Raw genomic sequence first — 18692 nt, forward strand, 5'->3', positions numbered from 1 at the left:
TCATGCTGCTAGACGCCCAAGTGGACCTCATGTTACAGTTCAAGTTTACACAGCACTTTGGGATTCCTCGTGATCAAAATTGGCCTTCAGCCAGCTTGCAATGCTTTTTAATGATTTTTTTTTCTGCAATACATCGAAACCACCCTCGATATTTCTTTGTTCTCCTTTCTTTCATAAAAAGAGAGTGGGGATAAAAAATAAAGTAAACAGCTCCTTCTGGTGTGAAGAGATCCCTGAAAACATAAATTAATTTAGAGTTTTCAAGTAATGGATAGTTGAGGACAGGTCTCTAAGACTGGCTTTTTGGCACCACAGAAACTCACAAATCCATGTATTATTGATCTCTTTATGTTCAGGAGCCCAAACGTTATCATTAAACATTTTCCAAACACACCCTAGGTCAGAGCACAGTGTCAACACATAGTTGCTAAACTACAAAGTCCATTCCTAGGTGTTAAATTTGAAGAATGATCCAAAACACTCTGGTTTGTCTTGTTAAAATTAGTTCACTCACCCGACATTAACTTTCTCTGCTCCAGTCTGAGTTCTACAGACACTTATTTATCTTATGGGTAGACAAAAATACAAGCCTCAGTTCAACATTTGTGACACAGCTCCCAATATAGCCATAAAATCATCGAGAAATTGATGAATTTAAGAAAGTTGAGTGTTTTCTAACCCCAGGACAAGCCCCACACTTCAGTACAGCGTGAACTTGGAGTTTCAATGTCTTCCGAGAGCTGAACTCAACCCATCTGAGAGAGCAGGAAAGCTTCATAAGGTTTTGTATGAAATCGCAAGACTTGGATCTTCTTCAAAAGCAAACTGAGGAAAAAGGAATTCCCCCATGCTGATGCTAGCAGAGGTCATCAGAAGAGCTGAAAGGTTTAGGTCTTCCATTTCCATCAGCCCCCTTCCAGACACTGCCACTTGCATGGAGACACGGAGCGCTTGACCCCGGAGCATCCCAGAGTCAGAGGGGAACACGACATCCCATGACAAACACCTGCCCTCCACAAAGGGCTGCTGAAAGATGGGAATGAGTGTGCTGCTGGGGTCTGGAGGAGGACATGGTTTAGCCAGCAGAGATTCTTCTGCCCATTCCTCCCCACCCACCTACAACCACTTCTGCCCCACATCCTTCAACTTGGCCTCCGACAACCTGCATCGTTCCAGGAAAAGTCCCAATCCATGGGATGGTCTCCTTCCCACTCAGCCTGGTTGAAATCTTTTTGGACATTAAAATCCAAAAGTGCTAACTGACTGCTGCTATTTTTTAAAGGCTTCTAACGCAGCCAACCTGAGCAGCCTGCCACGGCAACAGCCAAGGGTTCATCCCAATCCAAAGTCACCTTTCTGCACTAACGCAGTTGGAATTTTTCCTGGCCCTGTTATCAGGAGTGACTAATATGCTGCATATCGTATTCCTCATCAGAGAGACCTCTGACTTGGAAAATTTCAGTCTCTGAGTTGATGAAAGTAAAAGCAAAAGCAAGGGAAAACAGGATTTGTTAGTGTGATCTTAATCCTAAATTGTCCTAACCTGTAACTTCAGATATTCAAAATTATAGTTTACATGACATCAAGTAGTTACACGCTGTGAAGAAAACACCATTCTAACCTATATTTTGCTGTCCTACATGTTATGCTCAGTTTTCCTTGTAATCGACAGAAAAATTCAGTCCAAGCAAGCATAGCATGCTCATAGCTTTCTGATGGAACCACCAGAATCTGCTGCTCTGTGCAATGCTGAAGGATTTATAAAAAATGCTGTGGAGCAGCACCGACTACTCCAGGCATTTGAAAGAAAGAAACAAATGGACACTGCTGAGAGTACCTGAACATAGATACACCAACACATCTCCAGGGTACAGAGGGTCAAAGCCAAATATTGTTAAAAATAAAAAATACTCCATGGGAAACTTGTGCAAGTCCTGTTCTTACATATGAACAGTGGCTACAGTATGAGGAAAGCGAAGAAAACCCAACACTTTGCACCTGTGATTAGCAGTCCTCATGCAGATCAAGAGGAGCCTTACTCACTCTCCAGGCATGCTAACTTTTAACAACCTGAATTCCTGCGGACTTCAGCCTCTAGGGAAGTGCCAGTGTGGGTTCTCTGTTGTCTAATAGAAGGGTGAGCTCATGCCAAAGCTGCTCTCCATGAAGCAATAACAAAGTCTCAAAACCTGTTTTCACAAAGCTCACGGAAAACTTGTTTTTAGAGCTAAATATTGTGATATTCTACTGACATTTGCCAATAAAGTTACTATGATGACAGTGTACGTGATTAACAAATCACTTCATGGCGAAACAGAGCTGTTAGACCTGGAACCATGCTGAGCTTTTAAGCTTCAAAAATTTATAAAAAACACCTTTTAATCACCTCTAAACAAAGCAAAAACATGCTTTGTTAAGAATGTCTGGATTGACTAGCACTGATGGGAAGTGTTGCAATGGGTGCATTACTTCTCTCCTCATCATGATCCAGCCTCTCCAAGCAATGGAAACTGTTTGCACAACAACACAACACCAAGATGCCTCCAGCACCTGAGAGAGCCTTCAGAATCCACAGGGAGCCATACAGCTCTATCACATCCCTAACACAGCCTTGACGTTAGAATGATGCCAGAACTTCCAGTGCATGAAACCTGAAGTGTTTTGAGGTGGGGAGTCTCTTGGGTGAGTGCAGGTTGGTATCCTGACGACGGCTATCCTGGTCAAGGTGGTGTCCAAAGCAAGACATTGGTCAGGCACTGGGGAAGCGGGAGATGGTTGGAAACACTCATACTACCATGGAATGTTTCAGGCTGGAAGGGACCACAGTGGGTCCATCTGGTCCAACTTCCCTGCTCAAGCAAGGTCATCCCAGAGCACATAGCACAGGATTGTGTCCAGATGGTTTTGGAGTACCTACAGTGAGAGAGAATCCACACCCTCTCCGGGTAGTCCCAGTGCTCCGTCACTGCACAAGAAAGAAGTTCCTCCTCATGTTCAGGTGGAACTTCCTGTGCATCAGTTTCTGCCCATTGCCTCTTATCCTACTGCAGGGCATCCCAGAGCAGAGAGATCCATCCTCTTGGCAGGTTGGAACATTTACTACAGATAAATATCGTTATTTTTAACCCCATTTAGATATTTATAAACATAATTTCATCCGAGGATCTACACCACTGTGTCCGAAGGGGAATTAAGTCCTTCAGCAGAGCCTACTTTACGTGCCCCCTCCCATCCCATCCCATCCCATCCCATCCCACCGGCGAGGCTCCCGCGGTACCTGCGGGCGGGAGGCGGCGGCGCTGGCCGGGAGCGGCGGGATGCCGGGATGGCCGGGAGCGGCGGGATGGCCGCCGGCGCTCACCTGGGCGGAAGCGGGAAGCGAGGGGCGATCCCGCCTCACCTGCGGCGCAGGAAGCCGGGGCGGCGCGGCGGGAGAGCCGCCTCCCGAGGGACGGCCGGGAATGGGCTCCTCCCGGCCCCGCCGGGCCCGCGGGCGGTGCGGGGACAGCGCTCGGGGAGGGGACAGGGCTGAGCCCGCCAGCGGGACGCGGGGCCTGGCCGATCGGGGAAGTGCAGAGCAGAAATTAACTTTTTAATCGGTTTCCAGGTGATATTGACCTCCCAATGTGTTTATAAGTCGTGGTTGTGACACGTAGTCACATGGGCACCGACCTTCCCAGCGAAGGCAAAACAAGTGTAAATATTGTAGAAAAGCTTGTTTTCCGCTCCTTTGCAGTAAATCGGTGTACAAACTTGATTCCGGAGCTGTTTTGCACTCCCCACAGAGGTTAGGCAAGCTGTGCTCAGCCTCAGCAGCCCCCACCACTTCACCCAAGGGAACGGCAAAAAACATAGGAAAACGTGGACTTGGATGGAGTCAAGGGATTTCAAGGCTTCTCCCCCAGAGCACCGAGCCAGCTCTGCTCCCAACAGCACCCCAAAACACACCACGTCACTGCAGCTTCCAAAGAAACACAGTGCAGTGCCCAGGATGGCAATAAAAGCAAAGTTTTACTTCCACTAGTCACAAAATACTGAACAGGCACCATTTTAGTGGAAGTTAATTCTGGGAAATGCAGGTGCTTTCTATCCCCAAAACCTGTCTGTTAGCCTGCTTTCTGATTTTAAAAAAATTAGATATGTAAGCACCAAAATCTCCAAATTGTAATTTTTATTCTGCTACACAGTTTCATGAGCTCATTTGCTAATCCCACACAGCCCTGCTCACTGCACACAGTAAGGGCTACAGAAGATTTGGAAAATAATTTCTCATCGATTTCCCCTCATTCTAGTGCCTGTTTTGTTTTACTAAGCAGCAGCAGTTGCACTAGAGCATGCAACATGCTAAGAACACACCATTTCATCCCCCTTTTTAAAACATTCCAGCTCCAAACGCCCAACTTCCCAGTCGTCACTCTCAGTTTTAATTAATGTGGCGCTCATGAGAAGTGACAATTTTCTTGACAGTGATGAACAGCAAGTGGTGTATTTATCCATCCGAGAGACGTGCTGCAGACAGAAGAGCCGAGCACTTTTCCCATCAGTGCACTTCTGTCTCCATCTCTGAGGGCTGAGTTCATCTTGGAGCGCGCTCTGGCCCTGGCCTTTCGCTTCCAGTTGCTGAAAGGGGTATCAATTTTCATTTGCATACTTTGCCTGCTGAACTCCAGGCTGCCAATTCAGTTTACACAAATCTCCCAAAAAGCTGTTAGATGACAATATTTCACATCGCTGGCTGGGCTCTTTGTCAGCCATCCACACGTTTTAAATCTGCACTTTTACAGATTCTGAGTATCTGGGACCAGAACAAACCTTTCATTGGTATCGACACGCTAGACACTAGTCACCATTCACTAAAGTAACACCCAGTAAACTCAAAAGACTTCCAGAAAGGCTGGGTAACGATGATGTTCTAATCAGTACTGTCTCAGAGTTGCTTTTCCAGCTTTCTAGGTCCGGTTTTCAGGAAACACTTCTCGAGCTGATGTGAACTTACGACAGTGATGCTGCCTTTCCTGGTGTGTTTACCCCAAATGATTTCGCCATCTCCTATAAACAGCCCGGGATCCCCAGCAGTTCATGAGCGAAAACTGACTCCTTCAAACACTAGCAAAACCTGATACAGCCACACTAGAAAAGCATTAAATAGCTGTTAAGAAAGTGAGAAAACAAAAAGGTAATCACCACCAAAGATGAAGATAAAAGCTTGCCTGCTCCAGGCATTAATTATTCATTTAAAAAATAGAAATAAAAAGCGTTTTTAACGATGCCCAGTTTCATCCAAAATAAAGCAACAATTTCAAAGTATTTCCTTAATCCGACTGCTGTGGGTGTGGTGGACACAGTGCCAGCACATCAGACCCACCTGGCTGCCAGGAAAGGTCCCAGCCCAGGTTAACCTGGTTTGGGAGGTGCTGACAGGTCACACCTTTAACCTCTACTGGGCTTTTTAAACTTATTTTAGAGTACCCAGCAAACTCCAGACGCCACCACCCACAGGTTCGATTTCAGCCCCGCTCCGGGAGGCTCCCCGCGGTTGCTCACAGCTCCCCTCGGTGTCCCCCATCACTCCCACCCCTCCCCGGGGCCGGGCGCCTCACGCCTGACATCTTGAGTGAGGGCAGTCATGCGCAGGTGCCGGCGGTGGGCGCAGCCATCTTTACTCAGGGCACGGCCCCGCCCGTCCCGCCACTGGGCCCTGCCAGCGCCATCTTGGGTAAGGGCGCTCTCTGCCCTCAGCGCTGCCTCAGCAGCCATATTTAATGAGGTCATCCTACGCCCCTCAACATCACCTCCCCAAAAAACCCTAAACTCCCAACCCTCCCTCTTAGCACCCCACGAACACCCCGACGTACTCCCCGTTTCTCCCCGCAGCCAGCGCGGGCTCCCACCGCGGCGGGGCCATTCCGCTCCTCCCCTGTCAGCTGACGGCGGCGGCGGTCCCGTCATGGCCGCCCGGAGCGGCGCGGCTGAGATGCGGGTGCTGCTTCTCCTCTGGTTCGCAGCCCTGGAGGGAGCGGCGAGCTCGGAGCCGTCGCTTAAGTGCGAGGAGCTGCGGATGGGGCAATATCCTGAGCGGAGCCGGGGCCCGGGCCGGGGCGAGGGGTGGTGGTCGTGGTGATGGGCCCGGTGTGAGGCGGAGGGCACCGCTTGTCCCGAGCCCCGGCTGGAGGGGAGGGGGCGCTGAGGGCCGTGAGGTGCCTGGAAAGCCTCAGGGTGGGAGTCCCGAAGGGTCTGAGCTGGTGGGAGCGGGGCCAGGCACCACAGAGTGGAGGATGAGAGGAAATGGCCTCAGGCGGCACGAGGGAAAGTTCAGTGGGGTCATCAGGAGGAATTTATTCACAGAAAGGGTGATTAGACATTGGAATGAGCTGCCACGGAGGTGGTGGAGTCACCATCCCCGGAGCTGTTTAAGAAAAGACTGGATGTGGCACTCAGTGCCGTGGTTTGGTTAACGTGGTGTTTGGTCACAGGTTGGACTCGGTGGTCTCAAAGGTCTTTTCCAACCTAATTGATTCTGTGATTTAGGGCTGTTTCTCTGTGTGCCTCAGGGCAGGTTTGGGATGTCTCTCCCATTTTCAAAGAGAAGATCCTATGGGATAAAAGACCTCACTTCCCCATCTCTCCACCTTCTTATTTTCTGCAGGACACTGGAGTGAGATGCGGAGGCTTTATCCTATTACTAGGAAAAGTTTCTTCCTGCAGAGGGTGGTTGGGCACTGAATGGGACCTGCAAAGCTCCTGCTCTCTGAGATGCCTCAGGCCCTCTGCAGAGCATGTTGGTGGATGGCAGCTGACAGTTACTGATGATCAAAAGTGTCAGGAAAGCAAATCTTGAAAAAGCTAGCTTCAGCTCCTGCTTTACTTGGCTATGGGAGTTGAAACCTCTGGAAGTCAGTTCCTGCTCAGTTTGTTTCTGCACCAAATTCCTGGCATTTCAGATGTTCATTTTTATGTGTTCTTGGAATTTTGTACATTCCTGTAGATTTAATCTTCTCAACCAAATGCCTCAATTTCAAAGTATTTAAATAAGGGAAGAAGACTAGATGAGCCATGTGCTACCTTCTTGCCTTCAAATACAGAGGCTATGACTGATAAATATTGTAGTTCCTTTAGGTAGTGCTGACTGCAGCACTAATTAAACGTGGGGCTTATGCGATATATTGGTGTATTAAATTGGATTAGCAGATTTGCTGCATGGTAATGTGCTGTTCCTGTTTTGGGGGATGGGTAGGAACTAACATCAAGGTGCATCTTAAATCCTCAGGGTTTAAGGAGGGTGGAATAAATTACTGTTAAACCTGTTGTAGTGTTTGATATGAAAAATGTTTTCCTCAATTACCTGAACATATATGTGTGATGAGCCTAAAATAGACAATAGCACACAGGAACCAATGAATTGCACAAATCACACAGCATATGGTAAGGATTTCTAACTTATATATTGATTAACTACGTTTTTCAAGGAAGTGTTCAGTTTATGCATTTGTGTATCTGCTAGGTGAGCTTTATAAAAGATGGGATTAGTAATACTATTAGTCTGAAAGCCCAAAGCACTTGTGTGGATTGGGTGCTTTACTAAAAAGGAATAAATGCATTGTCTCTGATTGGTACATTTCTAAGTGAGGTTTCTGGTAAATCTCTTCAATGTATGTTACATCCTTTAGGCTCTGTCCTGCACTGCTGTGATTAAAACAAACCATTCCTGTCATACTGATTTTGCATATAATTATTAGAAGAATTGACGTGTGACGGAACAGCCTTCAAAATCTTCTAATTTTTAAGTTTTTTTTTCTTAAGGCAACATGGTGCTTTCCATCTTTACTAGGTTCTGCTGCACAAGGCTCTGTTTTGAAAGCACATTTATTTGATGATCAGTTCTGATGCACTTTTGAGTTCAACAGAATAAATCTTAAATTGATCCCTTGATTTCCTTCCTGTGTTTAATTTTTTTGATGTTCTCAGACATTGAAATAAATGGTTTGATAGCACAGCAGTTTTGCTTTATTTGTTTTATGGGACCTTAAAGCTCATCCAGTTCCAGCCCTGCCATGGGCAGGGACACCTTCCACTAGACCAGGTTGCCCCAAGCCCCATCCAACCTGGCCTTGGATTCTTCTACAGATGGAGCAGCCACAAAATACATGTGTGTGTGTTTTTCATATTTTACACTCCGTAAGTGTTGAATGATTTTCTTCACTGGGATGCTCTGGCATGGGGAAGGTTTTCCAAATAATTTGGCTGAAAATACTATCTAAAATGGATCATTTTTTGAGTTACTCAGTCCTTTACATATTTTTTTATATTTTGTTTCTGACTATAAATGGCTAGTCAGAGAGTAAAAAGAATGTAATGTAGTTTGAGGTTGATCACAAGTCAGATTATCAGTTGTTTAACTAAATACTGTGTGATTGTATTTAATACACTATACTTTTGAACAGGAGATAAGCTTCAAAGTAGACCAAGTTGTTAAATTCATTAGTGTTTTCTTTGTGCAGCATTTTTACACACAGAGCAGTTTTTAGATTGTCCCCACAGTACTTGAGCTGATTCTTTTTTTTTCTTTTTTGTATTATCTAAGTTATTACCTAAGTAATAAAAAGTTAATTTCTGGCCCATACTTGAAGCACTGAAGTTCCTAAACACCTTTGTGGGATCCATCACCCAGACAAATGGGTTAATTCAAAGCATCAAAGTGGTGTCTTTGAGTAGTAAGTTTGGAGTGACCCTGAAAACTTAACTATGGCTTTGTTTATATCAGTACATTTTAACTGCACTGGGTTTTTTCAAAGTAACATAAAGCACTGCTTTCTTTGCATAATTTTTTTACAAGTAAGTGCATTTTTTTTGTATTTGCCTTCTACTAGACAAGCACATTGATCAGTAGCATAAATGTGGGGCTTTATAACAGTTAAGTCCAGGCATAACTGGAATATTATTTTTTTGGTCTTTATGCAATATGGATAGATATAAAAAAAAAATGCAACTCTTGCCTGTGTGTATTATTGGAAAATCTGGAAAGACATATTGAACCTGGCTTGCAGGTCAGATGGAATTAACCAACAGTACTCACAAGTACTGAAAACTGTAAAAAAGTGGGCAAAGGACTGGGTTTTTTCCTTTTAAAAGAAGAGACTTCAGCATTAAGGAATGACTAATATTCTGGTAATACGTTGCAAACTTCTAGCAGATGTCACTTTCTGCTGTGATTTCCACTTTGGTTCTCTAAAGAATAATGGGATAATTTGGGTAGAAAGAGACCTCAGGAAGTTGTGTAGTCCAACCTTCTGCTCAAAGCAGTGTTGGCACTGAATTCTAACCAGGTTGCTCAGGGCTTTGTGCAGTCAGACCTTGAAAACCTCCAGGGATGGTGATGACAGGATTTCTCTGGGCAACTTGTTCCAATATTTGACTGTTCTCATGATGAAAATGTTTTCTGTGTGTCAGGTTCTGATTTCTCATTGACTCATATTGAAACCAGAGTGGGAATTACAATAGAATTAGTGCAGCAATTGGATTTGTATATTTTGCTTAATATTTAGCAAAGAAAAAATACAAGTTGGTCATAGGACTGGCTTAAAAAATATTTTTAAACAAGTAATATGTGTGTGAACTGTGCTCTCTATCAAGGCCGTTCTACAGCAGAACCTAATTTGTTTCAGTTGTGTTTTGCTAGGAAAATGCTGTGATTGTCAGTTACTGCTCAATTTCAAATAATTTTTTTGTCCTCAGTTCAGTGTCTGCCAGCACCAAATATTACTTGCAAAGATCACCTTGGCATAGAAAAAGTCTTTACAGGACAGGAGGTTGGATTTTACAAGCCTATTGAGTGTCGCAATGTGTAAGTACTCACAGGCTTTTGTGATCATTTATCTTTGTTTTCGCATTGATGTTTTTCTAAAACCCTGTGATGTGTTGACAGAAGGAAAAAGAGAAGTAAAATAGAACCAAACACGTGTTGCCCAGTAGTTAATCCTCTAATAAACACTATAAAGATGCAGCAGAGAGTCATGGAATGGTTTGGTGTGGAAGGGACCTTAAAGCTCATCTCTTTCCAACCCTCTGCCGTGGGCAGGAACACCTTCTACTAGACAAGCTTGCTGAAAACATGCATGTTCATAAGTGAATCTGTCTTTGCCTGCACATTTTTGTTGTTGTTGTTTAGTTATAGTTGTGTCTTTGCTTTACTTAGTACTTTAGCCTGGCAAAATTTTACCCCTAATGCTAAGGCCACATTTCACATATGCTTAAAATCAGTACAGCTGGTGAAGGAGCTGTTGGGGACACCCCTCCATCCCCTCCCAGCCCTGACAGACCCCACGGCATCAGGGAACTGATCTGGGTTGAGCTAACTTGGATCAGTTCCCCAGTTTGAGTCACAGTACAGTGGCTTCAAGTGCTGGTGCCAGCACAAGGATGAGGGTGACTCAAGGATAAAAGGGAGAGGAGAAAGGAGGGCTGGACTGGGCTGTGCTATTCAGTGCTTCATGCCAGTTTACAGTGTGCCTGTGCTGAAGTTGTAGTATGCAGGAATATTGGGGGAGCTTCAGTCTCTCCACTTTTTCCAAAAATCTCTTTAAGGGCAACTGTTCTCTATTTTTAAATAACTTTTGTATTTAATTAAACCCTCTGTGTCTTTCAAGAGCCTGTTTCTTTTACATGAATGTTGGACCTAGTTTTTCTAAAGCACATTGAGAGTGATGGAGAGCTCTGGATACCAATAAGTGTTCCAACTGGCCAGTGCTAATGATCAACCAGCACCTGTCAGTACCATTTGTTTCTGCTTTTTTTGGGATTCACACTGGAACCTCTTTCTTTTGTCCTACTGGAATCCTTGGAAATGAAAAGTCCAGCAATACTCGCTTGGTATTCCTTATCACTCTGGTGGACAAATAAGTCTTATGTGGTACCAAATGCTCAATAATTTGCTTAACTTAGAAGTACAGCTCTGCCTCTTAGTTTCATAAATATTTTCTCTGTATTTACTCAGCAGTCAAAGCTCAGCAAACTGAAGAAAACATATTATTACATCTAATCAAATTTAAATGCTTCAAACTAGACTTCAGTCACATTTTTGTCCAGAAACAATTGTGTTTCAATCCCATCTGTGATGGGGACTGAGAAGATGAGCTATACTAGTTTAATAAAATTGCTTCCTCTTTGGATTAGATGGTAATTCTTAAGTTTGGAGGTTTTTAGTATACATATATTTTTGGTTTAATATATTTTCCAGAAACATTTTTTATGTTCATTAATTAAAACCCAAGCCCGTAGGCAGAAAAATGTAATCTGTTTTATGATGTCTATAACTTGTTTGTGATGATTATTTATGATAAATAATTAATGGTTACACTGCCAAAAGAACTTGCTGTGGCTTCTAGAGTCCTGTGATTGCCAGTGTGGCAGAAAGAGAAGAGCTTGCTTCTGGGCTGAAAACTCCAGTAAAACACAACTGTGAAAAGAAAGAGTTACACAAACATGTCCTTGATAAAGTCTCAAAACTAGTTAAAAATGGCAACAAGATTAATATCACCACCTTTTATCTGTACACTTGTTTAAAAAGTAGTCCAATTACTGATAGATGTTTTCTAAGACACTTTGAATGTTACCTAAGTGTTTGAAACATTATTTTAAGCAGGAGTCTCCAGCTTAATATTATAATAATAACCCTGCCCTTTCTACTGCTTTTTGGAGATTTTCCAGCATCTTATATGAGTTTTGATGGAAACTGTAACTGTCTTCTGGCATAAATAACTGCACATCATTTAACCAGAAAATTAGTTTGAGAAGGCATCTTCTCATAGCAGGGTTGTCCTAGCATGGACACAGCAGGTAAATGTATCCCCAGCTTTTGGAAAGAGCAAATCAGCAAGCTGTCCTTAACCAAAACTGTAATTGAGATAACAGTTCTGGGATTCAGTTATTTTAAAGCAAGACCAGGAGATGTATGTTTGTGTAAGTGGTTGTGTTCAAGTTCAGTTACTCCTCGTGATAATTCAAGGAAAAGCTTGTAAGTGCTAATAAGATTGCTCCAACAGAGAAGTACTGGGAGTCAAGGTTGCTTAGGTTTGGCTTTAGTTTAATGTTTTGGAGGTAGATTTTACTTTTTGGCCAAATTTTACAACCCCCCAGATTGGCCTTCTATAATGTATTTTGCTTAACATGCAGAGGCTCTGATTCTGCAGGCTTTAAATGTCTGTTGTTCAAGTGTTGCCAGTCCAGGGAAGGAGCCCATGAAATGGTAATCTTTGAAATTCATGGGGTTCAGTGTGGAGAGGTCTTTGAGCAGAGGTGAGAGACCTCAAAAGAGTGAGCCAAAGCAGTACCTGATATTATCAGCTGCTAAGGAAGAGTTGGAAGGAGAAGTTTTTAACATGGCATCTGGAAGAAAGATATGCAGAAAAAATAATGGTTTGATGATGCTGAGAAGCAAGAAAAAAATCAGAAGAGGAATGGAAAAGAAATTGCATCTTTTACCCAATTCTGGAAATTCCTTCAGATGCCTGGGATGTGTCATTTTCCTACTCACTGGTTTAGTCTTCAGTGCATGTTTTTATCTGAAAGAGTAAGACAAATGAAACACAGAAGTGGATGCAATCTTGTTCCAGTATTCTCATGCTTCCACTTCATACTGGATTTCTTCTCCCTGTCAGTTTGATGTTGATGAGGTTGCAGACTGCTCTGCTTTTAAAAACATCTCAGTGCATAGGCAAGTGCTCAGTTTATTACTAGTTTTGATCAGGAGCATCTCAAATTAAACCATATTCCCATTTTTTATGTAACAGCTTTCTTTATGCTTTAGTGTCCTTGGAGGGCTGTTGACACTTTGTAGCTGATAAACAATTTCCAACAGTTTACCTCAACTTAAAATAAACCTGTAAGTGTTCTTTACAGTGGCAACAAGGCAGTTCTGAAGATGATAATTTACATTACATTAGGTTCCAGGAATGCCTGGTGTGTTCCGTGTTGCTAATAAACACCAAGTAACAAATATTGAGGTAAGAGTCATGATTTAATCACTTAATGTTGCCATTAAGTCTTAAAGTCAGTAAATCTAGATAATAAGCAAAAAGGTAGATCTTTACTTGGCATTGAAAATGCTTAATAAAGGTGCTTGGACTTTTGTCAGCTACTGTCTTTTTGAAACTCTGTTTTATTCAACTGTCAACCAAGAGTTTAATTTAGGCCTATTAAATAGTTGCTGGCATGTAGTTGTGCACAGATCAAAACAGTGAATTATTGAATATTTTTAAGTTCTAATTACATTTGGGTTTGGTTTTCAGAAGCTCCCTGTTCTCCGAGGCAGCAAGTTCTGGTATTGAGAGCAATATGTTTTTAGCTGTAAATTCATTGTAAAGTTCACATCAGCAGGAACTGGAGTTACAGGTGCTTTGGTGGCTGCATCGCTCCGGCTGTTGGCAAGAAAGGTGCCAATTAGGACAAATCTCCAAAAGTCTGTTGTATCTGTTTATGTTGTATGACTAACCACGGGAAGCTTAACTTAGAATACCTCTCTACCCCTGTACATCTTTTTACAGTCAGCAGTTTTTTTCATTCTGAGTTTGTGCCTTTTAGAGTGTAGTGAGTGGATACATGCCTTACTCTTTTTGCTGAATCCTTCCTGCAGCTTCTTCAGCCGGTGGCCATGGTTCATTTCTCCTTCAGATCTCGTTGCAATTACTGTCTCTGCTGACACCTCACCTGTCTGTCCTGTTCCTCTCGATTTGGCTGCGTGTGAGACTAATGCCTGCAGACAGTATTCACACACCTCCTGGCTTTCTGGGCTTGTCTCAGTAGGGCTGAACTGTTAGGAAGTGTTCTGTGAAACTGGGGACGGATCAGCAACTGAATTATGTCTTGACAAGAAATCATCATTTAGTTTCAGAATAATCTGTATTCTGCAAGAGTCCACTTGAGTTGCAGCAGCTGAGGTTGCTTTATGGAGGATGCCTTCCCAGTTTGAAAGCTTAACATTATCAATTCTGTGGCCGTTAATTGAAGATAAATAACAAGTCTGTTGTTTTTTTTAAAACTGAAGCAGCAGGAAAATGAGTCACTACTTTAATAGTCAAAAGTATGAGTGGATATATTTTGCACTCATTATCTACATTGCTTGTTTCTTTTGGCAGAAATGGATATTCCTACAAAGTGGCAGTGGCTCTGTCCTTATTTCTTGGATGGTTGGGAGCAGATAGATTTTATCTAGGCTATCCTGCATTAGGTAAGTTTATTCCTTTTCTTTGAGGTCAAGCTTGTTATTATGACTAAATTGTATGTGTATACTCATATTTTAGGTAATGAAGACCGGCAGTCATAATTTTAATATTTACAACTAGAATCCTTACTATATTGTCAAGATAAAATGCTGCATTATCCTCAGCCTTCTCTTCTGTTGGAGTGGTGACAAATGGATATATAGTTGTCCAGCAGATAAAATCCTAATAAGCAAACGTGGTTATTGCTGTTCGTAGTTTTGCTTTGCATCAATGTTTACCACAACATTCTTTGGGAGGCACTGGAACAGAAGTGGGTTTGACTCACGTGCCAGCTACTTAAATGAGGCTTGATTTTTACCAGAAAAATAGCACACAAATTTACAGTAAACCTGGTGTTTTGGGAGATGGAATTTATTCTGGCAAATGCATAGCTTCAAGATAAATCACACTGCTAATAACAGTTCTGCAGAAGCTGGGATTTCTAATAAGATCTCTCTCTGATTGGTATTTTTAGGACCTGATTCCCAGGATGATGGTGCCACTGACTTTAAATAGTTAACAATTAAAAAAACTGTAAAACTGTATGTTAAAACAACTTTTACTGGCTTTGTTTCTGAGCTGGGCAAAGAGAGTCATTTAAGTGTAGATAGCATGGAGCAATGATTTGGAAAAAGCTATGTGTCTTACTGTCACTTCAGTTGGGAATTTTGAGTTTCTGCCCATTAAATGCAAACACTTCTTTTTTTTCTTTAATGACATTACCTGTCCTCAGTGATCTTGTGTTAACATCCATGCCTTTTATCCCTGAGATTCTGTAATTAGCACTGACTTTGTCTATCTGTTTCACAAAAAGATACATTTTTGGAAGCAGTCAGTAAGGTGCATCTTTTTGTAATATCACTGCATTTGCAATAATAATTTGCAGTAATTATTTTGTAATATATTGTAGTATATATAGATTTATAAATCCTTAATTCTCACATGGAAGTTCTTCATGGCTCATGCTTTAACCCTACTGGAATATACTGTAGCCAGTACCAAAGTTAAGACCTAAAATTAAACCCTTCCAAAGCCAAGTTTTCTCTGTTTTGAAAGGTAAAGAAGACAAAAGCAAATAGGTAAGAGTAGAAAAGATTAAAAGAATAAAAATCAACACATTGGATTCCATGACAGTGACTGATTGGGGATTTTTTAAGTCATCTGAGCCTTGGTAAAAAGTGGTCAAGAAAGGTTAATGGCATTGAAATATTTTTTGCAAGTGTAGTGAAGAGTGTAAATGCTCTTTGGTTTATTTTTTTTCCATCTCTTTTGCTTAAAGAGCACACAAATACAAACAAGCTATTGAGTATGAAGAAATCAGGAAAGCAACCTCTTCCTCTCCCACACACTGTGAACTAAACCATCAATTATTAATGCAGAAGAGCATTATTTTTCTCTCCATGCTTTAGTGAAGTTTATTTTCTCAGTGTGATCTGCTGGTGGGGAGGGAAGTGAGGAGGAAGAAAAAAGCCCTGCACTCCAGAAATAAATGCCAGGTTCAGAAGCCTTTCTTCTCCATCCAGTTCCTCAGGTGACCTAGAGCTGCTGCTGGAACCAGCAATGGTAAGAGACCTGCTGGGTTCCTCAAATGCCAGCTGGTATGTTCCATGGACAGGGACACCTTTCACTAGACCAGATTGCCCAGAGCTCCAACCAGCCTGGCCCTGAATGCTTCCAGGGGTGGGGCAGCCACAGCTTCCCTGGGCAACCTGTGCCAGGACCTCACCACCCTCACAGTCAGGGGGAATTTTTTTTCCCTTGTGGAAAGGGGAGAGAGTTGAGATGCGATTGCCATCAGAAACATGTGAACTTCACAGTGGTTGCTTAAAGTTGCAGTTAAATTTTATTTTTATTTTTCAGGTTTGTTAAAGTTCTGCACTGTAGGATTTTGTGGAATTGGGAGCCTAATTGATTTCATACTTATTTCAATGCAGGTAAGTCAGGGTTTTCAAAACAAGATATAAATCTCTGTTTGTTAAAGCTGTGATTTGATTGCTAATACTTTGTTAGCATTTTAACCTTAAGAACCTTTGGGTATTGAAAAATCAAGGCATTTATTTTGGCTCTGTTTGGAGACTGATGTCAGAGAATATAGACATGAAATATCAATATATTTGCTGTTGGAATTAAAAATTAGATTAGCTATTTATAAATACTTACAATTAAGAGCATCATAAATTCACTTTATCAGAACCTCTTTATATGACACAGGGTGTTGGACTCAGCATGAGATGTCCTGGTGTTCCCAAAATTCTGAAGTTCTGTGTTTGCATGTGCTTTATACTCATGAGAGAAGACATTGCCACTTTTTTCTGCCTCTCTTCCAAATACAAGTCCCAGATCAACTGAGAGCTGTGACTGTAGGATTCATGAGGGTGAAATCCCCAGCTGGAGTGACATCTTGTGACATCAGGAAATTGCCAAATTTCTTATTCTACAGTGCAGCCATTTAGCATGAATTGCAAACTGCCTTTCATGAAGTTAAACTCCATTGTGGATATAGGAGTTGTTTCTATGGGTTTATAGGAAAATATTTTGAATGTGTGCATCTTTGTATATCTGCATGCATCTTTGTCTTTTCTGTGCATTCTCTAATTCCTTTCTATGCTATCACAGTGATCTTGCCTCAGAGCTCTTACAGATCCAGTTGAGAGTATCTTTCATCTCTCCTTGTTGATCTCCCTGATGACCCCACATCAATCTAGCACTTCCAGAACAAAAAACTCCATGATCTTCTCTACTTCTCTTCATTCCTTACCTGTGCCGTGTTTCAAAGATACTTGTCATCAGTCTAATTCTCTGCTGCAGACCCTCCTTTGTTCAAGAAAAATGGTTTGGAGCCCACTCATTTGTTAACCTGATTTTGTGACTCAAATCCTTACCGGATTAACGGAGTCCCAGTGCCTGGCTGTGTAATTTGGTTGATTAGAAGCCCAGGGGAAATGTTCCTTCTGAGACAGCGCTCGCTAAAACAGTTAAACTGCAGCATAACTTCAAAATAAATCTAGTTTCTGTTTGACTAATTAAGCATGACTAATTTTATGATGGGAAAATTAGCAGTAATTGAGACATTAGCACAAAGTATATATTTCACTTCATATTGAAAAGTCTTGGTTCTTTTTTTCTCTTGCAGATCGTTGGACCTTCCGATGGCTCCAGTTACATCATAGATTACTACGGTGCGAGGCTCACACGGCTCACCATCACCAATGCAACCTTCAGGAAAATGCAGACCTATCCCTAATCCTGGCAACAAGTGTCACAAATCCATAGGTGCTGCTTATTTCAACAGCTGGATCCAGTTGTCCACTGGAATTGCTGAGGACTTATTAATTGCACTTCATCAGAACAGAATATTAAATGTACCTTGAACGAAAATGATCAAATATGAAAGTTCCTCAAGTGAATGAGTTTACCTCAGAGGTCTAATTTTGTGGCTGCTCTATTTCTGGGAGCACAGAGTTTCTTGCGAAGTTATATCATTTGTGAAATATGCAGACTTTTGTAATTTGCACTGATGTTCTGTGTCTGTAAGTATAATTAAGAGTGTTACAGAGAACTGGAAAAAGAGTGGATGGGCCAGGATTACACTCAGGATCTGTTCTCATAACAGTTTCGAAAGTGGCAGTTTGGAAATTAACTTAAATATCCCAAACCACACAAACTGTCTTTCTTTCTATCCTGTTAAAATCCAAATAGCCCCAAGTCTTGTTCTGGTGTATCCTGTGAAATTCTGTTAATTGAAATAATGACTTCTGTAAAGCTTGAAGACAAATTTTGGTCAAATAGCAAACTTAGGTCAGTGCTGATCAACAGTAAAAAGTATGGAGGCATAAAAAATAGAACCTTAGATGACACATAACAGAAAGTGAGGGTGGATGTTGACATGGCCTGGGGTTAGAAGAGGAAATAATTATTCTGCTTATTTTGATTTTTTTCTTTCCTCCTTTGCAACCATCCACAGTGAAATACATACCTTCTTTTTCTGAAAATAAATTGGTGCATGTGTTTTACAGCTACAGTGTCAAAAGAGTGAATTCTTTGTACTAATAAAGCCCTTAAAAGGTTCTTTTTTTTTGGATTGCTTGTGTTTCTGTGAAATAATTCTATGTCCTTCAAAGTCATTTGACCAGAGTCTTTAGGACAACTAAGATTTCCCATGTTGTTCCTTTAAAGAAAAGTATATACACCTAGAGACAGAAAACAAAATCTTCACATTATTTGACCAATTATAAACATTCTCTTTACCTTCTAAGGAAAACTGGCAGCAACTGAGTGAGGAATCCACGTGATAGAAACTGTAGTCTACAGATTTTTAAAAAAATTTGGCCTATTCTGTTTTTCAGCTGAAACTTTCAAAACATTATAATGTGTCCACAAAGGGTATCTTTAAGGGAATTACCAAAAGTGAGATTCCTAAATTGATTTTTTTAAAGC

At 41.8% G+C, this 18692-nt stretch overlaps 2 protein-coding genes across 8 annotated transcripts in view; one reads left to right on the plus strand and one right to left on the minus strand.

Annotated features, from left to right (window-relative positions):
- The window catches only part of PATJ (PATJ, crumbs cell polarity complex component), a 145460-nt gene extending 142135 nt beyond the window's left edge, over positions 1-3325 (minus strand). For 4 of the 7 annotated variants that reach the window (XM_027883096.1, XM_027883091.1, XM_027883089.1 and 1 more), the window contains exon 1: positions 3278-3322. The gene's annotated coding sequence lies outside the window, so the exon portion shown is untranslated. Of the gene's footprint in view, positions 1-3277 lie in introns of all 7 variants that reach the window. The other 3 variants (XM_027883095.1, XM_027883093.1, XM_027883092.1) reach the window with 2 other exon arrangements.
- A 2286-nt stretch (positions 3326-5611) lies between these two features.
- Positions 5612-18330, plus strand: TM2D1 (TM2 domain containing 1). Its single transcript, XM_027883134.1, has 6 exons — positions 5612-6066; positions 7349-7422; positions 9733-9841; positions 14130-14221; positions 16116-16189; positions 17389-18330. Exons 1-6 carry the CDS (start codon positions 5627-5629, stop codon positions 17497-17499), a joined length of 900 nt encoding a protein of 299 aa, XP_027738935.1. The 5' UTR covers positions 5612-5626; the 3' UTR covers positions 17500-18330.
- The last annotated feature ends 362 nt before the right edge of the window (positions 18331-18692 follow it).

Source organism: Empidonax traillii, unplaced genomic scaffold (genome assembly GCF_003031625.1).
Source record: "Empidonax traillii isolate 1590-97213 ecotype Southwest subspecies unplaced genomic scaffold, ASM303162v1 scaffold118:size1038473, whole genome shotgun sequence".
In the NCBI taxonomy this organism is placed as follows: domain Eukaryota; kingdom Metazoa; phylum Chordata; class Aves; order Passeriformes; family Tyrannidae; genus Empidonax; species Empidonax traillii.